The 25,294-nt window shown below is 34.4% G+C and overlaps 1 protein-coding gene across 1 annotated transcript; it reads right to left on the reverse strand.

The window, feature by feature from the left end:
- Positions 1-4,559: 4,559 nt before the first annotated feature.
- Positions 4,560-21,123, reverse strand: LOC115714911 (callose synthase 5). The gene is made up of 43 exons (XM_061114154.1): positions 20,779-21,123; positions 19,872-20,113; positions 19,673-19,773; positions 16,890-17,011; positions 16,654-16,750; positions 16,452-16,562; positions 16,243-16,371; positions 16,042-16,134; positions 15,835-15,926; positions 15,602-15,728; positions 15,358-15,495; positions 15,188-15,264; positions 15,012-15,090; positions 14,811-14,936; positions 14,592-14,706; positions 13,802-14,136; positions 13,139-13,191; positions 12,994-13,054; positions 12,818-12,899; positions 12,685-12,734; positions 12,480-12,566; positions 12,182-12,304; positions 11,998-12,093; positions 11,824-11,907; positions 11,589-11,749; positions 10,920-11,043; positions 10,729-10,823; positions 10,497-10,614; positions 10,259-10,410; positions 9,844-9,953; positions 9,624-9,749; positions 9,480-9,548; positions 8,940-9,129; positions 8,740-8,851; positions 8,455-8,574; positions 8,255-8,370; positions 8,066-8,149; positions 7,528-7,640; positions 7,192-7,421; positions 5,955-6,752; positions 5,579-5,629; positions 5,294-5,479; positions 4,560-5,125 (listed from the first exon to the last, which is right to left on the reverse strand). Exons 2-43 carry the CDS (start codon positions 20,050-20,052, stop codon positions 4,895-4,897), a joined length of 5,745 nt encoding a protein of 1,914 aa, XP_060970137.1. The 5' UTR covers positions 20,053-20,113; positions 20,779-21,123; the 3' UTR covers positions 4,560-4,894.
- Positions 21,124-25,294: the final 4,171 nt, after the last annotated feature.

The raw sequence follows: 25,294 nt of genomic DNA on the forward strand, positions 1-25,294 counted from the left end.
AAACGGGGCGGGTGGGGGAATAGATACCCGCCCCGATATGATATATGTATACATTTAAGTTTTAAAATTATAACTACTACAATTAAAATAACTTCATTGTTTAGGCTTTTTATTGATTATACTCTATTTTTTTTTACTATACACAATATTCCACTTAAATTTATTGTTTTACTGAGTTTTTATGATTATTTTCTTTTAATTCTTTTTGAGACATCATTTTTGTTAAATGGCGGCAAAACCTCCAAAACTTTCATTTTGGTTTCACTTAACCCTCAAAACTCAAATTTGGGCAGTAAAATCCCCAATACTCGCATTCTGTTAGCAATTTAACATTTCCGTCCATTTTTAGGTGTTAAGTGCCATGTTGGACTGGACACAGTGTACATGTGGCACAATTTTATTGGTCCACGTAAAAATTTATTTAAAAAAAATAAAAAATTAATTTGAAATTAAAAAAAATTATAAATAAATTTTTTTTTTCTTTTTTTCCTTTCTTTCTTTTTCTTTTTCTTTTTTTTTTTTCCTTTCTTTCTTTTTCTTTTTCCACGATGAAGGTGTTAGGTTTTATGCCCTAAATAAAACTTCATTTCAATGTAATCTATTTTATTCAACATCAATAAAGAAACAGAAGTATTTTTCATTCATTTGTGTATGTTTTGTTTCACTTTATCAATTGCTTGTCTATTTTGATTTATAAATTCATCTTAAACCCTTTTCACATACTTGATCATGTTTATTGTGCTGTCATCACATTGGAAAGTAAACATGACTATGTGAATAAAGTTTCCTAGATTTATCAAACACAGGGTTTTACTGATATGATAATCTACAACAAGAGTTTACTTGTATTTGGAGAAATACTATGTTCTTTCCAGAACATTGGTTAAAGTAAAGCTCAGGTTGGATGCATGGAGTATGCATCGGAAGGGACCGATATTGAACTTTGACTTAGATTTAATTAAATTTACCGTAAAATCTATTCAAGTCAATATCGCCAAGTTGATCCTAGATCAAATGTTCTTAATCCTGTTATGATTAGGCTCAATCTTGAAAGGTTGTTCGTGTTCTTTGATTTGTTAGTTAAGCCTACTTTTAGGTCAGGGTGATACGTACATTTTGGGAACACGGTAGTGCAATTGAGTGGGAGCGCTAGCATAAACATGGAATCTATAGCTTCTATCTGGCGAATAGTAAGCAAAGGATGATCTCCTTCGAGCTTGACCAAACGAACATAAATGGTGGAGTACTCATTTCACATAAGCTGAAATATCATTTATACGGGGTCAAGTGTTTTAAGGATAAAATACATAGTAGGGTGTTACGGTAATCTAATCCCTTTACAGTGTAGATCATTCATATAGAGGATCATTGATCACATTATGATTATAACAATGGATAACTAATGATGCGTCTATATGGTGGAACATATAGAGCATTCTATATACTGAGAGTGCAATTATAAGTTCTATGCGTGGATTCAACGAAGAATTAATAAGTTAGTGAATTTTAGTGCTAAATTCTTGATCTACTTATTGGAAGCTCGGTTATATAGACCCATGGTCCCCGCACTAGTTGAGATAATATTATTTGTAAGACTCATGTAATTGGTTTTGATTAATCAATTATAATTCACAAATTAGACTATGTCTATTTGTGAAATTTTCACTAAGTAAGGGTGAAATTGTAAAGAAAGAGTGAATAGGGGCATATTTGTTAATTATGATACTTTGTATGGTTCAATTAATAAATATGATAAATGACAATATTATTTAATAATTATTTATAGTTATTAAATAGTTAGAATTGACATTTAAATGGTTGAATTAGAAAATTGGCATTTTTGAGAAAATCACATACAAAAGTGTTAAAATTGCAAAATTGCAAAAAGCAAGGCCCAAATCCACCAAGCCATGGCCGGCCACTTTTGTAGCCTTTTTTTTTAAATTGATATTTTCATTATTTTAATGCCAAATAATTCAAACCTAACCCTAGTGGAATGCTATAAATAGATAGTGAAGGCTTCAGTAAATTTACACTTTCTGAATCAGAAAAACCTGAGCCTTCTCTCTCTTCCTTGGCCGCCACTCTCTCTCTCTCTTCTTCCTTAGAATTTCGAAATTACCTTAGTGATTAGAGTAGTGCCCACACACAGCAAGCAATACCTCAATCATAGTGAGGATGATCGTGAAGAAAGATCATCAGCAAAGGAGATTCAGCATCAAGGATTCAGAGAAAGAGATCCAGGTTCAGGTCTTGATAATACTCTGCTACAGAAAGGATACAAGGGTTAGAGATTTGAACGGAAGGAGTCATTTAATTCCGCCTCACCCAATGTAAGGTTTCTTAAACTTTATATGTGTTTAATTTATCGTTTTAGAAAGTTCTTATTTAGGATGTTAATAAACATACTTGTGAGTAGATCTAAGATCCTGGTAAAATAAATTCCAACAGAAGGTTCATATGGCTTCTGCCATGAGAACCCTAAACCTTGAATCCTTCCCAGCCACCCCCCACCACCATTCCCTTCCTTCCCAGCCATTGCCACCATCTTCCTTCCTTCCCAACCATCGCCATCGCCACCATCTTCCTTCCTTCCTTCCCAGCCATCGCCATCGCCACCATCCCCAAACCAGAAATGTCCACAGTGAGAGGAGAGAAGAAGGAGGTGTGATTCCTTCGCCCAGCCCGATTCCCCGACCACCCCTAACCCAAACCACCTTCGCCCCCGATTCCTCTCTCTCTCTCTCTCTCTCTCTCTCTCTCTCTCTCTCTCTCTCTCTCTCTCTCTCTCTCTCTCTCTCTCTCTCTCTCTCTCTCTCTCTCTCTCTCTCTCTCGTTTTTCTTTCTTTCTCTCTCTGCGTTTAGCTCAGCCCGAGAAGAAGGAGAGAAGAAGGAGGTGCGATTGGAGGTGTGAACAGAGGTGGGCCTAGGGCCTGTTTGGAGGGATTTTTTGGTGCGATTGGTGGTCCGATTGGAGGGAGAGAGAGGTGCATTAGGTTTAGGTTAGGGTTTTTTTTAGCAAAGAAAAAGATAGAATAAGAAGAAGATGAGGAAGAAGAAGTAGGAGGAGGAGGAGGAGGAGGGCGTGAGGGAATGGGATAGGGAATTAGGGTTTTTTTTTTTAATTTTTATTTTTTAAAATTATTTTTTTAATTTTAAATTTTTTAAATTTTAAAGAAAAATATTTTTTTTTAATTTTTATTTTTAAAATAATTAATTTTTTATTTTTTAAATAATTTTTTATGTGGACCAATAAAATTGTGCCACGTGTACACTGTGTCCAGTCCAACATGTCACTTAACACTTAAAATGGACAGAAATGTTAAATTGTTAACAGAATGCGAGTATTGGGGATTTTACCACCCAAATTTGGGTTTTGGGGGTTAAGTGAAACCAAAATGAAAGTTTTGGGGGGTTTTGCCGCCATTTACCCTTCAAAAATATATATGTTATGGGTACCCGATGAGAATCTTTACCCCGTTGGGTAATCCCCACCCCGCCCCCGCTTTAATTTAAACATGTATTGAGGCGGGTATGGGGTTGAATTTAGGAAGCGGGTATGGGGTTGGGGGAGCAATCCCCGCACCTGCCCCGCCCCGTTTACATCCCTACTGATGCCTATACGACCATCCAATGGATGGAAGACTATTTGTTCTAATATCAGTAACACAAATGCCAAATCAACAAAGCACAATACTCATGAAGCTACAAACTTCTCCCATCAATGACAGCCACCACCTCCAAACCTCCTGAAGCTCAACGTTGATGCAGCGCAAGATACTCAACGGAACAAGATGGGCTTTGGCATGATAGTTCGAACCCACAACCATGAAACTATCACAACCTTGGCTACCCCTTGGAAAGGAATCCACCAGCCACTAATCATGGAAGCACACTCTGCTTTATACTCTGAAATGGTGCCAAGAGCAGTCACTTGTGATTCACCAAATAGAGTCTGACTGTAAAACGCTTGTAGATGCGGTTATTTGTAGTTATTCCAACAATCTTCATTTGCAAGATTTCATTGCACAATTCAACAGCTTGCTGTTTTCATTTCCTCAAGCTTCGGTTAGCTATGTTTCACGAGAGGCTAATGACACTTCTCATTGTCTAGCTAAACATGCTTTAGACTTGAATAAGAAGGCTGTCTTCTAATATAAACCAATGTTGTACTCTATATCCTCAACTGCTAAATTTTTATTCAATGGATACTGCTATTCTCTCAAAAAAGAAAAGTCTGAATAAAAAAAAAAAACAGTACATTCCCTTGAAAAAACTATATTCGTGTTTTAGTATTTAATACCCCTGTTTTCAATGCACATGGACAAACCCGATAGGAAAGAGACCGAGCCAGTACCGTAAATAACGAATCAGACCAACAATAATATAACCGTATGAACGGCTGAGTTTTGACATAATAAGCTAAAAGCTTAAACACCTTCAATTAAAAGTTTGAACTCTAGAATTGTAAAAAAGAAATAAAGAAAAAAGAAAAAGAGGAATGTAAATCTGATGTGATCAAGTTAGATACACTCGAACAGTAAATTTATAAGCAAAAATTTGCAAAACAATGTCATCAGTGTATGACATTTTTACATTACAATATAAAAATGTAAGTTACAACTAAACGTATTGGACATGGTTTTTTTATTTTTTTTTAAAAAAATGTATTGGACTCAATTGTTTAAAGTAAAATTCTGTAAGCTACAAGGATGACACAGTAGAACAAGGCGACTTTCTTTTTTTTTTTTTTTTTTTGACATAATGTAACTGAACTTCCAATTTTAAGCCACCATCATTCCCTTTTTCCAAAAAATTCAATCCCTCTGAATATGATTAGTGTCTTTTTTTGCAATTGAATATTTTTCATGCTCCTTGGGGAAAGAAAAATTGTTTACTTGTCCTTCTTTCCACCAGCCAAAATACGTTGAATCTGAAGTCCACGGCTGAAGGCTTGGTTAAATAGCAATCTGGTTTGAAACTCTGATACAAAGGGGAACCATGCCAGTATAGCCACTGGTGCAAATATTACTAGCCCCATCATGTATTCATACCCTCTTCCCAAGGCTTTGACAGATCCCCAAAATCCAAGGCCCTTCATTAATGGCCTGAGAGACTGTGATATCTGTCCACAACATTGAAATCAGTAAGATCATAGTATTACTTTAAAACCCACATATCTCTAGTGATGTATGAGAGCTACATTTTAGTTTGGATGTTTTTCACCAAAACGAACATAAATGGTAAAAGAGAAAAATTACTATGAAAGAAGGTTAAGATCATCAGGATGTACCTGCAGTATTGCCCATCCAGTTGGCATGAAGGCTAGTAGGCTTGCAAATATATCTCCAACTGTAAGGCTAAGGAAAGTAAACAGGATAGTGAGAGTGACTATAAATCCAATGAAGAGCAAGAATTTGAGAAGTCTGAACATCAACTGAAAGTCTGCACTGAATTTCTTTCTACCCAAGGACACAATCTGCAACTCAGAGGTTTACAGAGGTCAGTAAAATAAATCGTCATAGACAGATCATTTTCATTCATCACACATAAGCTATTGGAGGCATGAAGTATAAACCTTTAAGATGATCATCACAGCAACAATGACCAGCCAAGAGAAACCATAAACCTGGGATGCAAGTAAAAGGAAAGATAAATGCTTTCAGTATTTTCTCCATAAATTACTAAAGTTCTTCAGTATAAAATAGACCTATTCACAGGAATCGCAAGCTCTAATTTAATTTTTTTAATATTGGACTATTTTTCCATAGTCCAAGCAATACAATGATTAATTAATTTGCTATCCCACCCAGCAAAAAGAATGAATATTGATTTTTCAAATACATAAAACTGGTCATTGATAGTATGAATAAAAATTCTAGCATCATTAGATTTAATAAAGATGTAACCCGTTAGAAGAAGCCAAGAAAGTAAATGACAGATGATACACTTACGATGATGCTTGTTTCATTCCTGGCCACATTTAAATGGTATACAATTCCATACTGATAAAGAAAGAAGCGCAAAGAAAGAACAATCTCCCAGAATCGTCCTAAGAAGCCAGTGTGCTGCAAATGCTCTTGTTCCTCATCCCACCAGGATTCCCAGCTCTTATTTGCTGGCACACCAATACCACCACGGCTGCTTATCCACTTACTCCAATCATCCCAATCTTCCACAATCTTTTGCCATTCAAATCCCATAGGGTTAAAAAGAAAAGGCGCAAACAGAAAAGATGCCACTAAGAACCACATGGAGAAGGTAAGGAAGGTATAGGTTGCAGTATCAGGTGCAGCAGAACCATATATATGATATGCTACAAGCAATATCATAAGTTCCAGCCCTTTCACAAAGTGACTTCTTGAGTACATTCTATAATTCTCAGCAAACTTCTCATGCTTGACAACAAAACCACGCCCAGTTGCTCTATATTTTGCACCACCATGCAGGATGGTTCGTCCATAATAATGAACCTTTGTGCCAAGAGAAAATGTAAAAAACACAGCTGCAAGCTGCAGCTGCATAATTATCATGTCCCCTAATGCAGTTCGAAATCCTCTCTCTAATCCAATTTCCATGATCATTGGCAAGGCCATTAACAGGCCTAATTGAACAACTGATTGTGAAGCCATGGCTGCCTTCAGAGCATTGTTTCCTTTGGCCCTAGCAAATTTCACTATTGCTTGCTCTAGTCCACTCAATGACAGATATAGTTTCCCGTACAAGTAAACATATACTGTAAGGACAACCAACTGCATAAGAAAATAAATGGTTAGTGAAAAAAAGGATGAAGTTAACTAACCTTTTATTTTAACCAAAAATAAATGGTTAGTAAATACGACTGGCTGAATTATTTTTTCTGTCTATTTATACCACTAACTGTTTCCTTAAACTAATCACATTGGCAACTTTACTTAAGGCAGAGTTTGGTGTGAAAAAACATTGAATATAATTTCTCTATCATGAACTCCCAACTAAAGAAACAATGAAAATATATATATATATATATATATATATATCTATTTTTTTTTGTGAAACGAAGGGAATACTAGTAAGACATAATATTAGTAACTTATTTACTTCAAGTAAGATGATGAATAACCAATGAAGAATAAATATCAGAACCATCTCCTTGTATATAGACTAATCAAATATCTCAATTCTGCATTAAGTAGTAAGTATAAGATTTACCATGGCATTGACATAAAATCCTACTGTCGTAAAATAGCACGACATCATACGGAAGAAGTCGAAACGGTGCCCTAATCGATAGATATCCCTGCTGAGTGTCTGCTCTCCATTACCACAAGCCACCTTTGCTTCAAAGAGAGATATTTGATTGAGCCCAACATCTCTACCCTTTCCAACCTGAAGATACTCGTGGTGAGTGACATTCCCTCGCCTAAGAGTTGAGTTGAAACCTGAAAGACCCAACATTAATAAACAGAAGTTAACAAAATCCCCAGTGCCCATTGCTAAATGAATAATATCGTTTCTTTTATTTTTATTTTGTCATGAGAGTGCTACCAGCAAAGATATCCTCGCTCAAGTTGATTCCGCGAGAAGCCTTGCTAATACCACCACGAGTAATGTGAAAAATTCTGTCGAAGACGTCTGGATGACCATAGTGGAACCGAACCCTGATTCAAATCAATGCAGCTTTAGGTATAATACGGAATGCTGTCTAGACTTTTAGCCTAAGTAGTACCCACACCATCTCTTCTTATAGAGAAAGTTTTGAGTTCAATCCCCACCCCTAAATATAATATATATTTATATTAAAAAGTATAACAAGGTATGATATGGAATATTAATCCTGGAGGATTAAGAAAATGCTTTCCACATACATGTATGATGCCCATTGATCATTTTAATGAGAACATAGCTAATGTTTTTCTATAGAAAGCTGACACAAATTAGTTTAGTGAAAATAAAATAAAATATGTGCCTTCATTTTTCATTACAAATGACTTGCTCATACTAAATACGATGATAAAACAAATACGTGTCTAAAACATAGCTGCTGTGGTGTTTCTTCCCGAGGATAAAGTTAAAGAAAGCTTACTTCAAAGGTCTTGCGAGAACTCTTTGACCTATGGTCACAAAGCTTGTTTCTTGATTTGACATAAACCAAGCCAGAGAAGACACACTGCCATGCATATTATTTATAAAAAGTATCAGCTAGACTTTACTGGATTAAATTAAAATAGATTGGAGCTCCGGATAGAAAAGAAAAAAGAAATAATATTCTCACCTTCCAGTAAAAATATGCTCACGAACTCCCAAGATTGTAGGTGGACGCACCCCATGATCCTCATTGAATTCTTCCAAAAGGTTACGCATTTTCAAAGCTTCTTCCAAATAATTGTCCTACAGAAATTTGAAAGCTTCAAGCCTCAAACTTGGCCTCAATTCAAAAGACAGCATAAAATAACTTCAAATTCTAATGGTAACCTGATTCATGTCAATCGTCTGAAGAGCTTCTCCTCGAGTAAAAATTATAGCATGGTTTTGGTTTTCCGGCTTTCCTTCTCCTATCTTGGCTGAACCCGGCAATTTTATCCGATAGATTTCCTTTAAACCAGAACAAAATAATTATATATATATGGAAAATACTTCTCAATAGATATTACCCATTGATGGTTACTAAACAAATTTAACTATACATATTAATTTTAAATATAAATATATATATATTTATCATAAGGCATAGAAGCACAATTATTGTTCTGAATTTACCTGATCAAGATTATCAACAGCTTTCACCAATACTGAATAATAAACCTTATGTACTTTTCCTCCTTCATTCTCTTCAACTTCATCAATATATGCCACCCTAAGAGAAGGGTTACTGTACAAAGGAAAAAATAAATTAAATTAAACTCTTGAATGAAATGAAGAATTGACATGTCACATTAATTAACAAACAGGGAACATACTTGACCATCAAGTTCAGGATGTCTGTTGCACGACGGTCTCCACTTCGCTTCTGGTTGCCATAGTTTTGACAGGTAGCGATATATGTGAATTTCATGTCAGCAACCGCTTCTAGTTGAGCATAAAGAGATCTTTGGCTTTTTTTATCTTCCTCTGATGGAACTGTTATGGCTTTGTAGCCTCCAAGTATCTCTGTTCACAGCAAGAAATTACTAACATGAAGAAAATATAACTACCTATACTACCTCATAAGAACAGCAAGCAGGAAAAACATTCATTGTGTTCATACGCAACCACCACCGGCATATGATAAAGATGAACAATTAAATAGACTAAAAGAGGACTAGGAAGTAACTAGAACACAGAAAGATACATTAGAAATTTTATGAAGCAACTAAAATAATGTTTTTAGAAGACAGAATAGTTGATGTTGATTTCTATAAAAGCTACAATCCCAATTTGGACCTAATATATGAAAGCACCAGAGTTTACATGATTTTTCAATGTTTCTTGGTTAAAGATATGGAAGTAAATGCTCTTACCACTTTCATTAGCCATGTCAAGAAAAGCCTGAAGCTTCAAAGCTCGTCTATAGTACATCATTCCTCGAACTGAAACACAAAAACTTAGTCAGTACAGGAAGCTGATTATTAATAATAAACATGAAAAAGGAATGCATCCAATACTTGTTCTGCAGAGAGTTTGTCCTCTTAGGGAGACCCAATGACGAAGTTGTAAAATGTTTTCCTCAGTTTCCCATATCTCGCTATCTTTCTTACAATTAATTCTCTCCATGAAGTTATTCCACTCATCTACAAGTTGCAAAATGGTTAAATATTAAATTCAAAGTCATAAATCAAATCTAAAATTTACTGTGAAACATAGTTAAAAGATAGAACCACACACCTGGGAAAATTTTCTGCAAGTAATATAAGATTGATACACCATCTTCATTTTCCAACTCAAGGTCAGTTTTAGAGTACACTGTCTCCTCACTGTAGTATGGGGTCATGACACTGCCAGTAGCAGACAAGTAAGAACAAATCACGCATCAATATTTCATTTTATGAGCCAAAGCTATGGCTGCAAGAATGATCTATTGCAGATAAAATATTTCTTGCACATATAACATAGAAACATAAAATATTTCTAGCCAATTTGTTTGAAGAAAATAACCGCGTGAAAGGTACTGGTAGATTCTATGCTGAGGCCTTAAAAAACCTTGCTATTCTAATTATGAGTACACTTGCTAGTTTCAAGAAGAATCAGACATATAGAATTCAAAGTGTTCCATTTATATGAGTAAAAAACTTTATCCAACCTGAAAGAAAGCATTTTCCGGACTTTGGGGGCACGTGGCATATCCATGAACAGTGAATTTGTGAAAAATGAGATTCTTCTACAAGCTTCGAGGTTAGTCGGCACATCAGTAGCAGATTCCTTCACTGTCAACAAGAGGTATAGGCGTCTTATCTAGAATGATAGCAAGCAATAAGCATGTTTCAGTTAAACAGTTACTACAGATTGCAATGAAAACCCATCTGAGTAATTTTTTATACCTGTTCTTCCCACTGAGCTGTGACAACTGGGGGGAATGCTATGGCAGGTCTTGTATCAGTACCTGCAAAAAGTTGTCTCCCAGTATCCTTGCTACTATGACCAACTTCAACCAATTCCCTGAAATGTATAACATAAGAAATGTATGCACTGAGCATATATATGTCCACCGCTACAATTCGTCTTTAAGACACAGCAGTTTCTTCAAATAGAATGACGTAACGTTTGACCTACCTAAGCTCATTCACCATCATGTCACGGGTGACAACTTCCAGCATATCTTGCAGTAACAACACCACTGTATCTTTATTGGATGGTTCAGCATCTTTCTGCAACAGAGAAATTGCAATAACAAAGTTTATTGCATTTTCAAACTAAGCACATACCATGTATATAATTACATATACATTCTTCTAATGATATACCAGGATTTCTACAAGCTCCACAAATTTCTTGCAGAGAGTAGGTAAAGGACCCATTCTGAAGTTTGCAAGAAGCAGATTTTTTGAGATGCTACTTTCAACTTCTTTAATAATGATGCTAATTATCCTGCAAACCACAAAATCAAATCAGAATTTATAGCAACATTTTATATATGTTGAGACATAATAATTGTTGATATCCACGCTCATTAAAATATTAAACACTTATTTGTAATCTCTACAGGTTACATTATGGTACAGGTTATTTGGATCAAGCATAAGACTGAGCTTAAATGAAACAATATGTGATGCGAAAAAGAAATCGTTGAAATTTGGCTCAGACATGGAAAATGCAAAACAATAAAAACAAAAATGGAACGATCAAAATCAAGTGGTCCACGCTAAGAAAGTCATTGGAAAATTACATTCTTTTAAGACAATGTAATATCTCAGCACCTTTTTCACTTCTCAATTTAGTTTTGAGCTTGTCAATTGTAAGAGCAGATTTTAGGTATGACAAAGAAGTTTCAGAAACTGTAAGAAGTGTAACTCATTGATATTATAGACTACAAAACAAGACATTACTTTATTCTGACTCTTTGATTGCTAAAAACTGTAACAAACAGAATTATATATTCTAATTGTAAAGAAACCAATTGCTGCCAATATAACCTTTTCTCATTTTCTCCAACCACAAGAACACTCAAGACATGCTTGAAAAATTCATAACATTCAATCACTGCACATTTCATGTATTCATCAGCACATATACGCTTCCAGAGATCAGAGTCCTTGGATTTAAATTGAGCTGCCATGTCTAATGCTATTGGTATCTGCAGAGGTAAAAATGAAAAGGTCAAATACAGCACAGTAACATATGTAAGACCTCAAAAATGTTCATACTTACCTTGCTGGCAAGCAAAAAAGGTGGCCACTGAATAATCTTTAGGCCTGGATCTGATGAATAAGGAACTAACAGCAAATCCATTTCCCTGGAGTAAAGAGCCCGGTATATCTTTAATAAAATGATGAGCACAAGTTAGTGGTAATTAATCACAATATGACTGAATTTTAGGCCTTTCCTGTCACTAATGAGATCTTCCTCTCGGAAGCTACAGATAACTTCATTCCACAACTGTGCAAATTTCGCAGCTTCACTTCTCCTGCTTGCTGTAATCTGAAGGGTGCAGTGCAAACAAAGATATATTGAATGAATCTATACAATTTCTCATGCGACTAAAATTAAAAAATTTTAAAAAAGCAACCTCAGCAAAACGCTTGGCAAAAGAAAATCCTCTTTTCTGCGACCTATCTGAAGGCACCAGATATGTGTTGAATGCACCGGGTAAGGACTGGAACCTTGATCTAAGCATCCCCAATGTTCGTATCTGTAAGAAAAGTAGGCATGCTTTAATCAGTGACAGTTTTTATTAAAGAATGAGAAGAAAAGAAAGTACTGATTTCATTCATCACCAGGCTATCCCAAGAAGTGAACAGGAAGCGTAAGATACATCTTACATTAAATTAAATTGATGAAATAAAAATGATAATAAAAAGGAATACCTCTCCTAGGCGATCGAAGGCCCCAATGACACCACCATACAAAGTTGAATAAATTGAATACCAAATTTGTGTATCCATAAAATAAACCTGATGAGATGGGGCACAGCGTCAGTTGTCTTATCAAAAGCAGCAAGAAGTTCCATTTATACAAGGGCATATTAATGAATCATTATATCAAACTTAAGGAAAGATGTAGTAAAAGGACCATGATAACTGGTGCCCAAAGTGATACAACCGCTCCATAGTTGTTTTGAGCTGCGTTGGAAAGAGATTATTAGCATACATAGAAAACAAGTTAATTTTGTGCTCATGCCACAAGAAGAAGCAACAAGTAGTACCCTTGGGGAAAAACTCATGCCATTCATATTCCACTCTGTGAATACTCATTATATCTTTTGTTGGCTTCACTAGAGGTTTAATCTAGGAAAAGACAAATGGAAAGTTAACGTAACAATAGTAGATTGTCTAACATATGGATAAAAAAAAATATACATATGAAATAAATGAATAAAACCTGGGCAAGATAGCTGAATGCAAGCTTGGAACACAAAAGTATCACCCAAAAAAGTGTATACCTGAACATATCAAGAAATAAGAACAATTATAAAGGTTTCACCAAAAAATACAGAGTTGGTAAATATAGTTCTTGACATTCTCACTTTATAAGTGCAAATTGACTTTCGTGCATCCCCCTGCCAATGTATATTCTGGGCTGCATAGAACAAATAATATATTAAAAAAAATATACAAATTACAATTTCTTTAAATGCAAAAAGTTAGTGCAATTAGGAAAATATCGAAAACAGAAGTAGCTTCCAAATATATTTAAGATTCATGGAAACTAATATCATCATAAACAGGGGAAAAGAAAGCAAAATCTGAATAATATGCAATATGCATGCACTACTTACACCAGTAAGTAGTTCGTCTGATGCAAACTTGAGCTAATCAAATATATGTCAGCCTTAAACATTGATTTGTTGAATTCCAAATTCTTAACATCATATGAAAAATAATCTTACAGAACTTAACTTGGAATCAATTATTTCAATTATCATAATTAGTCGAAGTTGTTTATCTAGAAAACTAAATATTATGCTGACTCTGGATACAGGAACAAAGAGAAGGAAATGAAAAAAAAGAAGAAAATACAAAACTTTTTTTTTAAATAATGAGAATTATATTAAGAGTACATGTTAGTGTAACCCAAAGAAGTATTTGAGATCACCATTGTCCTAAAACAAAATGCTGCTGGATGAGGGTTTCAACATTGTACTAAATACATAAATGGAAAGATAAAAAGACCAGAATGATACAAGTACCTGTGACCACCATAAGAGGAACCGAATAATGTGCCAGTCTGAATTTTCAATCCAACGCCGGAGCATTGGGAATATGAATAAAGCTGCTGCTAGCAAATTTGGAATCAAATATATTGCAACGGCAAGGATGTAAAAAGGAGGAACACCATTTACTTGCTTAAGAAATGAAAGCATATCTCTGATTTGGACAGGGGCTCCCTTAAACGAATGCATGTAAAAGAGAGGAAGAATTACAACCCATGCAAGACTAACAATTATCTTCAGAAGATTTCTCAGTACATCAGTAGACTTCCACCTATGATATCCCGGAAAATTCAAAAACAGGTCCAATATACCTAAAAAGAAAAACGAATTCATAACTAACCATAATACACACTTCTATAGCCAAAAACTGTTAGAACTATATAGTATGCATAAAAGACAAAAATGTTCTTCATATAACTACATGCCTAATAAAATATTAGCAGCTGTATTTAAGAGTTGAAAATTATTCATCACATCTCTTGTTTGGAGATTAATTACTTATAACTCTGTTAGATTTCAGATGTACTTTACTTAGCCAGTACCACCTATAATCAGATTCTTCTATAATTATTTTTCCTGTTATCATTCAAATTATGCCTATAAGGTATTCGTGTGACAGTATAATAATAGCTAATGTAAGAAACCAGAGTGCTTAATAAACAAAGCACAGGCAGAATTACTGCTTCTTGCACTTTTGAAATAAAATATCTTAAATTACAATTTAAATAAATAGATCATATAGTTCTTTTAATTAAGATCAACATACTTTGAAGTAAGCGAAGAAAAGCTGCTGTAATGAAAACACTAGATACATGATACAGGACATCCTTTCGGAAAATGTCTATTGGTGAAATTCCTTTCCATGCAATAATAATCATTGCCTGCGATTAAACAAACATTAGTAATAAACAAATGATATGGGCATCCAACTAAGAGCATATCAAAATACAGTGAGTTCTTTCCTCTCTTTTACAGAGCTTGATACCTGTAGAGTAAGTACATAAAATGTCCATAATCGATCAAAACTTCTAAAAATGTGCCAAAATGTTCGAGTTTCAACAAAGTATGACTTTCCTGTGCTTCCAGACTTTCTTCGAGGACCCTTCCTCCCCTGATAGTGACATTGTATTAAACACCAAATTTCCTTTTAAGAATTTGAGAAAAGTTGTGTAAATGTTCAGGGTACCTGTTTCAGATCACGAGTTGATTTGAAAAAGTCGCCATCATCACGCATTGGCCAACCAAGAGAGAAGCAATGAGATGACCTGAAATTTTATAAGTGAAAATGGAAGAATCAGCTTAAGATGACCCAAAGCAGTCAAATCTTTATAAGAAGTTGAAATGAAATGACTTCGACCATACCAGAAATACTCATTCAGATCATCATAGTTGCACCAACCGGAGTGAGGAGCTTTTCCGTTTCCACTCTTGTTCGACTCCTGGAGTATCATAAATGAATAAATAAAAACAATTGCCTAAAACACATATAGCAGAAACTTGCTGACACTACCCATGTTGTTGCTGAATCATACCTTTTCAATAACACGGTAAAGAGGTGTTATAACCTTACGTAGAAATGCCTCATCATCCCCACCATAGGAAGGCTTGATATTTTCACCAGTAACAATGCTCACATTTCCGGCCAATAAGCCATGTAACTCGTAGGCCATCTAAACATATCACTGGACTTTGTTACTGATAAGGTAAAGACATAACGTACAATTTATAAAATAGTATTCAGTTAAGAGAAAACAAATAAGGTAGTGAGCCACTGACATTGTGAAAAATGTAACATAAACACTCTGGCATGAAGCGGACATTTGCTGCTTCACCCCAGATAAGAAAGTATAAACCCATGTAGAGAATTTTCCTCTGCTGTATCTCTTGCTGACCTTGAGGAAGCCTACACAGATTTACAAGACATTTATTAAGGATAAACTAAACTATAAAACCAAATCTGATTTCAAAAGTTAAAAAGAGAAGTGCACATAGAAACTGTTATATCTCACCTTAAACTATGTTTTCGGCCCAAAAATTTACACCAAGTCTTATAGTTCTTAAAAAGCTTGCTCATAACTATATCAACAGCTCGATCATCAAGCTGCATATAAAAAAAAATGAGTTTTACAGGACAAAAGGAGAAGTAACACAACAATTTTATCAAAGAAAGAAAGATGCTATAACATCAAAATTGAAGTAGGATAATTAATTTATACCTTGTTAAGTGGTTCAGCCTTGGGCTGCAGCCTTATATGAGCGTCAGCAAGCAGCAAAATCAAATGCTCTCTCTGGTTCCTGACATTGTCTCTCTGTAGCAATCAATACAATCAAACCAAAAGTGACTTTCAAGAAATCATGCAACTATGATTAACTAATAATGCTATTTTTTTTTTCTTCTAATACTCAAACACACATGCCTGGAATCCGAACATAGCTCTAAGCCAATCAAGGAGGTCTAAATCCCCAGCTTTCTGCCGGTGCTGCTCGAATGCATGAGGCCAATTCAAGCCTCGAGTGTTCCACAAGGCAGCTACGGCAGCCTTGACCTGTTAAAAACAGGAATAGGTAAATTGCAAGTACTAAAAAACATAATGCAAGAGAAAATCTAAAATAGCAGAAGGAATACCTCATCAAGCTGCATGATAGATTGAGAAGCCCCAGCTGAATCCAGAGGGAGAATGTTATATGGTGTATAAATCTCCGTTTTTTCTTGGACATCTCTTGCAGCCGCTATAATCTGTTAACGGGATATTGATGAATAACACCATCCAATTTTATGTACGCAGACAAACACAAATAAGATAATGATGAGAAAGAGTTAGACTAACCTCAGGAGCAACTTCTTCAACCTTCTCACTCTTGTTAACGGCACATAGCACTTCAAAAAGAACTCCAGCAGTCTGGTAAGCCTTGGCGAGTTGGGCTCTGTTACAGAATTGGGAATAGTTATAGTTTCAACGAAAGTAGTGTAAAAACTGGTATTTCTTTGAACACGCAGAAAGAAAACTTGGGAAAGACTGTTCCTTTTTAATTGTTTTTGTCTTTTTTAAACAACGTGACTAACCTATCTGCCTGTTCTCCCTGGTCAAGAGCTCTGATGTAGTGTTCATAGTATTGTTGATAGAAGCTCTCAATTTCCCTTGCATCTGTTTTTTTAACCCGAGAAGCAAGACTTGAAGAATTGTCCTAGATTAAATAAACATGAAGTCAGTTTTCTCTATTCCATTCCATCAGATCACTTTTAACAAGAATTGGTAACAAATGTCGGTATCAGCTGATTCTCATTTTCACATGAATAAAACCAAAGAGCAAAATAACATTATATTTGATCTAACTTGAAGAAATGGACCGTTACCAAGTAAACTTTTCCCCAAATTATATATTTTCTTGTTGAGGGAGAGCAACTTAGCAAGCCTCTGGTCTTTTCGTTTTCAAAAATAAAAATAAATAACTAAATTAAGGATAAAAAAACCCTAAAATTGTATATGACTCACTGACCTGACATTAAAATCGCAAACAAATAGAACTCGTTATTTTTAATAATCTATAAATTATATGGAGACATTATTTTCCTGGACATTTATACTAATGTATTATGAGTTATTCAGTTGAATATATATAAACAGAAAACTTTATAATCAGTCATATTATTATTATATTAGTAATTTACTATTACATCTTATACATTTTTATTTAATAAATAATATTAAAAATCATTATCTACTCATGCTACATCAATATCAATGTAGTGTTAGACCTTTAGCAATGTATGGCTTGCTAAACAAAAATAGTCAAATCAAACTTATTAAATTTTACTTTAAAATGCACAATGTATTTTTTTTTTAAGTAGTATAAAATAAAAAGAACGTGTGAGCATTGCTTAATATATAGAATAGATTATGCTGTAAACATATTTAGTCTTTGAATTAGTATAAAAGTGTTGGGAACCCTGTTTTTTTATTTCAAAAGAATTCCAAATACTATTAGGAAAAAAATAGATAAACCACAGAAAATAAAAATGGTCTTAAAAAAAGAATGAACATTGACAAACGTGAAATGAAAAAAAAAAAAAACAAAAAAAAATCAACACAAATAGAGAGAAATATAGGCTAAAGGATTGCAAACTTTAAAATTAGAATGAGCTAAAATCAAGTACAACTAAACACAAAGATATCATTAACAAACAATGTGTACATGATACTTAAAAATGCCTAAATATGATGGAGAAAAAAGTTTTAAAAAATGAGAATGTGGGATAGCAAGTAGAGAATTAAGATTCTTTGTTAAAAATTAGTGTCACAGTTAAATCAATTTAAATTAAACACATTAATTATTTTTTATTGATTCAATTAGAGATTTAATTTTTTAATAAATAAAAAATTAATTAACGTATCAAACTTAAATTCGTTTAACACAGGACACTACTCTTTAATAAAGAATCTTGATCGACATTTGAAAAAGAATTTTGTTTTGCAAATTTTCTCTTACTTCTATTTATTTATATAGAGAAAAATAAATTGTATATCACTTGATCCTGTTATATTTAATTATTAATATATAACAAAGACAATAGCAAATTACCCCTATCCTCTTAATTTCTTGTATAGCATATAAGCTTTACTAATGGGATACTATGTCAATACATCTAAAATAAGACACAATAGCAAAGGACTTTCCCCATTTTGTAAGGCTGCTTTCTTTTCTTCTATATGCAATTATTTATGAACGTAAAAATGGAAAATATCATGTAATAGTTAATAATAATTTTCCTATCTATTAAAACTATTTTATAATTTTTCTTTTTCTTTTTTAAAGCAAAAAATTTCATTGAGAATACTATAAATCAGCTATAAGCAAACAATCTACTGAATTGGGACAACTTGGCCATCAATCAAACAAGTTCATTAACATCATTAATTAAGCAGAAGCAAAGTTATTACAAAACAATGAAATATCAGAAAATAAGTACAATGCTAGCAGCGGACACATTTAAAGAACTATTTTATAATCTATCATGAAGATTTAATTTTTATATTATTTATTAAATTAAAATATATAGGACTTAATATTAATTTACACTAATTTTAAACTTTTCTAAAAAAAAAATTAATCCAATAAAAGAGTAATAGCATTCACAAATATATATTTATTTATATTTATATACCATATGCAATTACAAAAGTTTAAATGACCTGACCGGGAAAATTGTTAAATTGGAAAGAATATTTAGGTGACATTTGATTGGGAGGAATCAAAATAGAGAAATAAGAATGAAAATAAGAATAAGAATAGAATAAAATTTAAAATACATGATAAAAAAAAATTATCAAATTAATTTTTTCTCATCTTGAAATAGTTTTTCTTTTTATTTCAAAATAGAACAACCATTCTATCAAAATGGTGGAAAGATTATTCTATTGAAATGAAATTCCAATATATTATTTAATATGCAACTAAATAAATGAATGAAATAAAGATTGTCTCATTTTCATTCTATTCAATTTCATTAGTTTCAATCAAACATCATCTTAGAGGATTACTATACTGTTAGTCTTTTAGGTGACATTTCATTGTTAGCTAACTATATTTTTTAAAACGTATTTTTATATAAGACTCAATTGTGATACGAAAAAGGTAGCAGGCAACATAAATATCTTTTAGCAATTCTCTAACATTTAACAGTAAAATTAATTCAACTTCTGACATGGTAAGGAAAACTTTGCACGAGTAATTTAATTTCCTAGCTCACCACCTTCGGACACGTTCATTTAATTGCATAGCACAATGATTTTTTTATTCTTATATTTATACAGAAGAGTAAAAACAAAACAGGAAAGTAATAAGTACCCTCTCTAAACGTTGAAGGAGCAACGTTTTAAACTGCCTCACACCACGCCCGCTGGAGCTGGGATCCAACCGGTGAGCTTTCTCAAACGCGTAAAATCGGCCTGGTGAAGACAAAAGAAAAAACAGTTGAACAATTTCGTAAAACACTACTGAAAATCAATTATTCCCAAACGATAAGCCTGTAAGGTGATGGAGTTACAGTGATAGGCGACGCGAGGTCGCTCGTTCTCGATTTCATTAGCGACACGGAGAATGGGAACGATGGAAGCCAACGACGAAGGAACCACCTCATTGTCGAACACCTCCGTCGAGAAGGTGGTGGCGGCACTGCGCGATGGCCGCCTCGTCAGCCCCTGGGGGCCTGACTCGAGGTTAGACATTGATGTAACCTCGAGGCCTTATGATATATACTCCTCCGCGCGCTTCAAAATTTCCCTGTCCCTGCGCCAAGTTTCGAAACCATATGATACTAGAAAATCAAGAACTGAAATCAATTTTTAAAGATACACGTCTGTAACCCGTGAGGTTGGTTTCCTGGTCGAGAAATTCTAGAAAGGAAAATGGAAATCGGTACACATTACGTTTCCCAAGGTTTTTCTAGCTAAACAAACAGAAATCACAAAATTGCGGCCTTACAAGTATTTGTAATAATAATATACATTGGAAGCGAATTTGATTTTTTAAGAAATCAATCGACGTAGGGATGATCGTTAAACGTACTCAACCCCGGCCGAAATTAAACCTGAAAGCATATTACCATCAGAAAATGCATAATATTCACATTTTTCCCAAGGTTTTTCCAGCTAACCAAACAGAGCCGCGTTCTAACGAGAATCACATTGATATACCGAATTTCGAAGAGAACAGCACAGAAAATTAATCGGTCATACTAAAGAAAATCTACATTACATTTGATTTTCCAAGAAAATGAAATTATCGGAATAAAGAAAATTAAAGAAAGGAAATAACCTAAAATTCCGTTTAGCTTTGCATGGTTAAGGAGAGAAGAAATTATTTGAGAATTGTATATATATATATAGTTCGTGAGCTTACGTATATTATATATATATATATATATATATATATATAAATAACTGTATGAATACCTGTATATGGGTGAAGCAAAGTGATAGCTAGAAATATGAAATCCAGATCAAAATGACATGATCGAAAGAAGAGAGAGAAAGAGAAATTTATTATATTTGTAGAATTAGAGGGGAGTGGAAAGGAGGAGAGAGTTGATACAACGGGAAGTGACACGTGGAGGAAGAAGAAAGGGTCATGCAATAAGGAAGACAAGGCCCGATTTCAGAGAGAGAGAGAGGAAATTGGAAGGAAAAGTTGGTGGATGGTGGGACGGGTTGTTCGGAGGGAGAGAGAAAGAAAGGAATGTCCAGTGAAGAGGAGTGGATGGAGGGCCGTGTTTCTCTTCTGCTGCTCTGTACGGAGAGAGAAAGAAAGAGCTGAATACAGTGTGGCTGTGCGTAGTTGTAATTTGCATGCCTTTCTTTCTATCTTTGGCTTAATTCAATTTTTATTTATTTTATGATGAGCTGCCACACACTTAACTAATTACTTACCTGTGCTCCGTTTTACTCATTGCATCAAATATTATGTTTGTTGAGTAATCAGTTTCCATGAGATTGTTTAAGACGGAAAAAATATCTATAAATTGAAATACAGTTACTTTCTTCTGTTGAAATAAATTGTTTTTCATTTTGTTTAATTTTATTTGAAAAAATTTCGACTTAAATAAAGTATGTATGGACCATTTACACATAAATTTGAGAAATTTTTAGAAAGTTTTTGAAATTTCTTTTATAGGAATTGGGGAATAAAATCATGATCTTTATAGTTTTTTTTTTTTTTTTTTTTTTAGAAGTGGAAACTGTATCCAAAGATCAAAGGAGTACATGAGCAGAGAGGTAAATGTATACAATCAAAGAAAAGCCACTTGTTCTAAGCCTAAAGCTTCTTTAGCGGCAGAATTAGCCTCTCGCGGGACATAGCTAATTGAAGCTTGAGGAAGATCGACAAGACAGAAGGCTAATGATTTTGGTGAGAAATTCCTACAGATGAATGTTATCAGTGTGACCCAAGCGAATAGCATGCATGAGATTCTTGCAATCAGATTCAATGTGTTGAATTGCAAGCGAGTTCTCGTGACACCATTGGAGAGCAAGTTGAAGAGCATGTGCTTCCATTATAAGCGGTTGATGAATACCGTGCCAGGAAATAGCTAAGGCTGCAATTGCATTTTTGGTACGATTTCGAACAATGAAGTCGAAGCCCATCTTGTTTTGTTGAATATTTTGGGCAGCATCAACATTGAGTTTAAGATGGCCAGTTGGTGGTGGTTGCCACTGGGATGAGGAATGACGAGTATCTTAAAGCTTGTGTGGTGTGTTGCTTTCATTATGTTGCTGGTATTGGAGTAGGTAATTTTCCGTCCATTGAATGAGTGTTGGGTCATCTTAAGCTGGCTTGTGATGTAATACTTGATTCCTGCAATGCCAAACTTTCTAGAGGAGACAAACAAAGAAATGAAAGTCTTTGGGTGTCATAATATCAGTACTTAAAAATAAAATATCATTGCAATGTAAGGAGTTTAAATTAATAGAATGATTATAAAAGATGGCTAATTTCTAAACCTTCTGGACGGATGAACAACCAAACAGAGCATGTGCTAAGGTTTTCTCATGATTATGGCAGCGACAGCATGTATGAGAACCCACTATTCGGCGGTGGTAGAGGTTTACACTTGTAACGCCCTGTCCAACAGGGACGCCACGTGTGTGTTTTTATAAAATTCTTATTTGAATACTATATAATTATACCAAAAGTGTGGGTAATTAAATTTTTGATAATTAAAATCAAGCATATAAAAACTTATTTATAGTAAAAGATAAGTAATGAGAACTATGGGAACCTTCTGTTTTCAAAATATTACAAACTAGTTTATTAGTATTTTTACAACATAAACTTTGCAATCCAAAAATACTATCAAAATGGAGCATCCTGTTCACTGGGCCGAGTCGCTGCGGCTGATATGTACATTGCTGCTACGACCTCAATCTCATGGCTGGTCAACCTTTGCTTGCCCCTTACCTGCACAATAAAGCACCTGTGAGTCACAGAGACTCAACAAGAAAAGTGAATAAAATAATAACCAGTAATATTCAGCAATTCAATCTCAAATTAACTTGCATACACATTTACACAATATTATAAACACAATTCTGGTACTTTATAAAGTACACCTTTACCACTCATTAATCACGAGCTGAATATGTCACTATCATTGCCCGATAAAGCAAACGATAAGTAAGAAACCTAACCGCGGTTTCAAGAGTAATTACTAGTAACGGTAGTAACCGTTCCCAATCCCTATGATATAACCTAGGCTCAACATACTTTTAATCAGAATCTTGATAATAATCAAGATATAATCATTCAACCGTCAAAAATTAACCACATATGGTGCTTACCACTTTTCTTACCTTAGTTCAAAACTCAAGCGTGCGAGCCGACCTGAGTAGAAAACAAGCTAAGCAATCCCGGCTCCTATGTCACGACAAGGAAATTCGATAAACAACTTATCCATATTCCAAACAAACCCTAGCTCCATACTCAGACAAATTTCTAACTCTCCACTAGTTTAAAATAGCTTAAACATCACTAAAACAACCTATTCTAAGTTTTGAAAAACACCCCGAGCAAAACCGGTTTCGAAGCCATAACTAGGGTTTTCCCCCACTGCTGCCAAAACCGGTCGACCGGTTTCACTATGCCTGTGAAACCGGTTAACCCTGCTGCAGAAAATGGAAACTCGAGTTTTTGGCTCCAAAACCAAACCAAATCTTCTCCAAACCTGCTCAAACCTTCCAGAACAGTATAACAATCATAATACAACATATCTCAAGCTTAAAAACACAACAATTCAATCTCTAACTCAAAATCACATGTTCAAGTGAAGAAATTCAACTTTTAGCTTCATCCAACACATTTCAATCCAAGCAGCCAAAGAAACCTCTCAAAACCATTCTTAACATATTCAAAAACCTAGCCTAAACACAACTCAAACTTAATCTAATCCCTACAGCCACGGAAACACAAAACCCTAACCTTAAACCAACCAAAATTCATAAAATTCACAACCTATAAGGTGTAAAATTACCTCAATCACTTCTAGGTTGATCTTAGGTTGAATAATATGCTCCAAAGGCAAAAGAAAATGGTGAGGAGAGCCTCTCTTGCTGGCTGGTTGGCTTGCACGAAGGGGAGAAGAATAATGGAGTGTTTTGGTGACTTGTTTCATAAGCTTTCCCTTAAATAGGTTTTTTTTTACTTTATTTATTTTCTTATTCTATCTATTTTTTTTTCTAAAAAAAAAAAAGAATTCATCCCATAAACAATTAAACTTAAAATACCTATTCCAAAGAATGACAAAATTACCCTCCAAAGAAACTTAAATTTTTAAAAATAACCTAGGGGCATTTTTGGTAATTTTACTAATCCATTAAACCGACATTCTAAAAATTCTAACCTAGTCCAAAATACTCTCAAAATAATCCATCCATTATTGTCGTGACATTTCTAACCACAATGCTTAATTTCCACAATCGTCGGGCCTGATAAAATATTTTTATTTCAAAAATAGTATCTTCGATACCCACATATCTCAATATAATTGCCGTAATTAATAAATTACGCTGTATATATCATTCAATAAATTCTCAATAGTTACCCTAAGTAAGATCATAATCTTACTTTACAAAAATAATTACATATTTAATAAAATATGTCTATTTAAATATTATTTTATTTTTCGGGATATTACAACACTAGTTGGTAAAGCATCATGGTAAACACGCCAAATAAAATGTTTGATTTTGAGGGGTACCTTTAAGTTCCAGATCATGTTCCACCACTTTTCTTGTTTAGTTGTAATGGAGGGGGAGGGCTCAAATTGGTGGATAATGGTGTAAGCTTGGTGGTATCCCAAATTTATGGTGTATGATCCATGTGGAGTATGGAACCAATAGAGTCGATCTTGACCTAGAGGTTGAAGGAGGGGGATGGATTGTATATCTTAGCACACATCCCTGGGGAAAAGATGTTGGAGTTGGTGTGTATCCCAAGCTCTGTTAGTGGAAATTAGACTGGAGACCTTACTGTCAAGGGTAGGTGATGGCTGAAGATAGTGTAGTTTCCCATATCCCGGAATCCAGACATCCTTGTAAATATTTATGGAGGCACCATTCCCTACAATATTACGTAATTCAGATCGGATGAGAGATTTTCCCCAAGAGATGCTATTCCAGACAAGAGAAGGGGGATGTCCTTTCCCAGAGTCAAGAAATGAAGAGTGCGGGTGATATCGGCTTTTGAGAAGTTGTGCAACAAGAGATGTAGGAGCCTGAAGAATACGCCAAGCCTGTTTAGCTAACAATGCTCGATTGAAAGCTTTCATTGATCAGAAACCAAGGTCGCCATGAAATTTAGATTTACAAAGGGAGGGCCAATTCTTCCAATAAATTTTCCTGGTGTGGTCAGTTCCTCCCCACCAAAATTGAGCCATCATGGCTTCCAGCTTTTGGTGGAAATAGTGAGGTAGTTTAA

Source organism: Cannabis sativa, chromosome 4 (assembly GCF_029168945.1).
Source record: "Cannabis sativa cultivar Pink pepper isolate KNU-18-1 chromosome 4, ASM2916894v1, whole genome shotgun sequence".
Classification (NCBI taxonomy): Eukaryota; Viridiplantae; Streptophyta; class Magnoliopsida; order Rosales; family Cannabaceae; genus Cannabis; species Cannabis sativa.

Bases quoted from the DNA above. Each gene is read 5' to 3' on its own strand.
- LOC115714911 (XM_061114154.1), bottom strand. From the start codon at position 20,052: ATGTCTAACCTCGAGTCAGGCCCCCAGGGGCTGACGAGGCGGCCATCG. The intron at 16,563-16,653 runs GTTAGTCTAACT...TCCCGTTAACAG, and splicing joins TTGAAGAAGTTGCTCCTGAG to ATTATAGCGGCTGCAAGAGA. The intron at 10,824-10,919 runs GTATATCATTAG...TCTCTGTTGCAG, and splicing joins TGGAGCTTGTAGAAATCCTG to AAAGATGCTGAACCATCCAA.